This window comes from Callospermophilus lateralis, chromosome 4, assembly GCF_048772815.1.
Source record: "Callospermophilus lateralis isolate mCalLat2 chromosome 4, mCalLat2.hap1, whole genome shotgun sequence".
Classification (NCBI taxonomy): domain Eukaryota; kingdom Metazoa; phylum Chordata; class Mammalia; order Rodentia; family Sciuridae; genus Callospermophilus; species Callospermophilus lateralis.
In genome coordinates, this window is record NC_135308.1 from 26,808,849 (window position 1) to 26,813,324 (window position 4,476).

General features: G+C 39.8%; 1 protein-coding gene across 1 annotated transcript; it reads left to right on the plus strand.

Annotated features, from left to right (window-relative positions):
- Positions 1-245: 245 nt before the first annotated feature.
- Positions 246-2,633, plus strand: LOC143398182 (disintegrin and metalloproteinase domain-containing protein 29-like). Its single transcript, XM_076855257.1, has one exon. It carries the CDS (start codon positions 246-248, stop codon positions 2,631-2,633), a length of 2,388 nt encoding a protein of 795 aa, XP_076711372.1.
- Positions 2,634-4,476: the final 1,843 nt, after the last annotated feature.

Sequence of the window (4,476 nt, forward strand, 5' to 3'; positions counted from 1 at the left end):
AGCACAAACCACTTTTATCTTACCCTTTCTCTTTCTTCTCACTATGCCCTCTCGTATGTACTTCCATCCACATATTGCTTTTTATCTTACTTGCAGGGATACAGAGAGAGAGCTCTGATGATTCAGCTCTGCCAGAGGACAGATCCTAAATGATTAACCCTGGTCCACAGAAGAATTAGCCACACAAGCTATGACTCCTAGATCTGACTTCTTCAAACAAATTTTGTTGTAGGTGTGGCTTCATAATGAATATGATTGATGCTCTGTTATACACTAGGGTCTTATTCCTGCTTGGCTGGTTTGGAGTATCTTGGTCCTTTTCTAGGCTCACCCAGGCTGAGCACCCCCAATACCACAGCCCCCCAGACGTGGTGATTCCTTTGAAGGTAACTGACACTACTGGAAAAATGAGACCTCCAGGTTGGGTGTCTTATAGCATGAATTTTGGGGGCCAGAGACACATTGTTCACATCAAGGCCAAGAAGCTTTTGCTGTACAAACACCTGCCAGTGTTCACCTACACAGACCAAGGTGCTCTGCTTGAGGACCATCCTTTTATCCAGAATGGCTGCTATTATCATGGTTATGTGGAGGGGGACCCAGAATCCGTGGTTGCCCTCAGTAATTGTTTTGGGGGCTTTCGAGGAATGTTAGAGATAAACAACATTGCTTATGAAATCATGCCCATGATGTTTTCTACCACATTTGAACATCTGGTTTATAAGATGGACAATGAGGAGACAGAATCCCTAACACGAAGATCGGGCTTTATGAAAGATAAAATAACATGCCAAATAGAATTTCAAGAGGTTAATAATTTCACTCTGAAGCAAAGTTCCTATGAAGGCTGGTGGACCCATTATAGGATTATTGAAATTGTAGTGGTGATTGACAATTATCTATACGTTCACTATACAGGGAATGTTTCAAAAATTATGATGGATCTGTTTATTGTGTCAAATATAGTGGATTCCATTTATAGTGTTCTGGATATAAAGGTGCTAATGTTTGGTTTGGAGTTGTGGACTAATAAAAATCCCATTGTAGTAGATGATGTAAGAAAATCTCTGGATCTGTATTGCAAGTGGAAAACTGAAAATATTCTTCCCCGGTTAAAGCATGATACCACACATCTTTTTATACACAGGCACTTAAGAGGATTAAGTGGCCTTGGCTCAACTAAGGGAATGTGTAATCCACTTCGTAGCTGTGCAATTGTTACTTTTATAAACAGAACCTTGACCCTGTCTGCAATTGCTATGGCTCATCATTTAGGTCATAATTTGGGGATGCCTCATGATGACCCTAGTACATGTAAGTGCTTACCACGTAAATGTATAATGCATGAGGATAACCCACCAACACCCAAATTTAGCAATTGTAGTTATAGTTTTTTTTGGTGGTTTACCCTAGAAAGGGCACAATGTTTGTTTGAGCATCTATATACAAAGGATATTTTCTTCAAAAAACGCTGTGGGAATGGTATTGTTGAAGATCAAGAGGAATGTGACTGTGGACCTCTACGGCATTGTGCAAAAGATCCCTGCTGTATGCCGAATTGCACTCTGAGTTATGGGTCAACTTGTGCCTTTGGGCTTTGTTGTAAAAACTGCCAGTACTTACCATCAGGAGAAGTGTGTAGAAAAGAGGCTAATATATGTGACCTTCCAGAGTGGTGCAATGGAACTTCTCATAAGTGCCCAGATGATGTATTTGTGGAAAATGGAATTCCCTGTAATACCTCAGCCTACTGCTATGAAAGAGAATGTAATGACCGCACTGCACAATGCAGGCAGATTTTTGGCCGAGAGGCAAAAAGTGCAAATGAGATTTGCTACACACGAGTAAACACACAAGGTTCTCGTTTTGGCCACTGTGGTCTCAGAGGCTCTACATATGTAAAATGTAATGTCTCAGATGTCTTGTGTGGGAGAATTCAGTGTGATGGTGTGAAAGAAGTTCCCTCACTGGATCAGCATACTACTGTGCATTGGGCTCACTACAATGATGTAAACTGCTGGGGTACTGATTACCATCATGGAATGAAGATTCCTGATATTGGCGATGTGAAAGATGGCACAGAGTGTGGTCATGACCGTCTCTGCATCCATAGACAATGTGTCCATATATCCATCTTGGACAGTAATTGCTCACCTTCATTCTGTAACATGAGGGGCATCTGCAACAATAAACATCACTGCCATTGCAACTATCTGTGGGACCCTCCCAACTGCGAGATAAAAGGCCATGGAGGTAGTGTTGACAGTGGCCCACCTCCTAGAAGAAAGAGGACAACCAGATTTTGTTTCCTGTGCCTAATATTATTTATTATTTTGTGCATTTTAATACTTTGTTGTATTCGGCTTTGTTTAAAGGGAAGAAAGAAAGAAGAGCCAGAAGTTGATCAACAACCTATGGTAGTAGGGAAAGGATTACAGAGCCAACCTCCCTCGATGGTTTCCCAGCGACCACAATCAATTCCAAGAGCCCCATCCAGAATTTCAAGAACCCCATCTACAGTTCCAAGAGTCCCATCCAGACCAGGTTCAAGAGTCCCATCCAGACCAGTTTCAAGAGGCCCATCCATACCAGTTTCAAGAGGCCCATCCATACCAACTTCTATTAAAAGATAATTCCTGATATGTTTCTACTTTATTCACTGTTTTAAATAACTTAAAGATTTGTTCTTGAATTTTGCTTCTTTATTGGCACATGGGTGAAGTACTCTTTTTAAGTTATTGCTCCTCAACTCCAAAACTCATATCTATTTTTTACTCCTCTTCTTTTTTTTTTTTTTTTTTTTTTTGTACTAAGGATTGAACTCAGGGGCACTCGACAACTTAGCCACATCCCCAGCCCTGTTTAATATTTTATTTAGAGACAGGGGTCTCACTGAGTTGCTTAGCACCTTGCTTTTTCCGAGGCTGGCTTTGAACTCATGATCTTTCTGCCTCAGCCTCCCGAGCCTCTGGGATTATAGGCAAGTGCCACTACACCTGGCCCCATATTTCTATTTTACTAGTCCTCTCCTGATAGGGTCCTGCAATACGAGAATGAACAGGAACCTAGAAATCTGGTTCATTTTGTCCTGTTTATATCAGTATTTCCTGAATAACAAATTTTGTATTCACAGTGATAATTGGTTTTAATCCCCCATGCACACTGTTTCCTCTCTTCCTTGTACTCCCTCTGATCCTCCCCTCCTCTTCCTCCTCCTTCTTTGTCTTCTCCTTCTCCTTCTTTGCATACCAATCTCATTGTCAGCCTCAGAGATAGCAGCATGGCTGTCTCAAGTGCTACTCTAAGAGTTCTAGATCCTAGCTGTTTGAGCTCTTTACCAATATCCTAAATTTCCCATCTCCAGATTAGCAATACCATTAGAGTTCAGAGTTGCAAATCCTGTGCCAGTTCTACAGGTTGGAAGGTTCAAGAAATCCCAGCCTCTTCCATTTGCTCCTCAATTGCATGAATGAAATCACCCTCTTGCAATAATTAACAGCACAGTGTTTCTCTTACCTTGTTCTATTTTTCAACTGTTGTTTACTCAATTCCTTGTATTTAATACTTCTCTCAAAAATCACTGTTCTGGTTTCTCCTCTTCTGACTGAACCCTAACTATTACTATGTTGGCATAATGGAAAAAGCAGGAATGAGGGGGGTATCACAACTTATGTATTTGTTTATTTTTCACTGCTTTTTACCATCTTTGAAAAATTACTTAGTTTACTTCAAAATAATGTGTGATGAAGAAAACAATTCTCTCAATTTCAAGATTCTTTTGTTTATTAAGTGAGATAAAGAAGATATTTATAATTTTAGGTAAAATGCAGGAAGTCCTGAGAAGCCACGTGACTTTAGGAAAAAAAAAAACTACATAATATCAAATACAGTTTTAAAAAAATTACATTAAATGCATCAAGAGATGTGGAAGAAATTAGTAGAATACCTCAAAATTACAGAGAATAGAAAATCATTCTTAATTGTTAGAATTTCTTTTTACATGGAATGCTAGCTAGTTTAAAATATAAATTAAGAATCAATATTAACCAACTCAATTAAAGTTCTACTGAGGAAACATGAACCTCCCTGAGTTCCTATTCAAGATAAGACTGATAAATTAGAAAGTTAGGGGCATCAAATTAAAAATCAATTGTCCTATGTCATATTTACTGAGTTTAAATCCTCTGTGAGATGTGGGGTGAAGTTTATAAAGGTAGAAACTGAAAGGAAAGTGACCACGACACTCAGAGCAACCAAGAAATCTTTTATTGCAACAGTGTCTGATCCACTGGAGGAAAAAGAGGAGGTTGGGGGAGAGCAGAGCAAGGGGGGATAGGGGAGAGTTTTTATAGCCAAAATCTAATGGAGTCTTTGAGTCTGCAAGCTGCCTTGTTGGCGTACAGTGATTGGATCATACAGTAGTTGCTAAGGGTGTCATCTTCTGCCTTCACGCAGACTGGGCAGGGGCTAGATGTG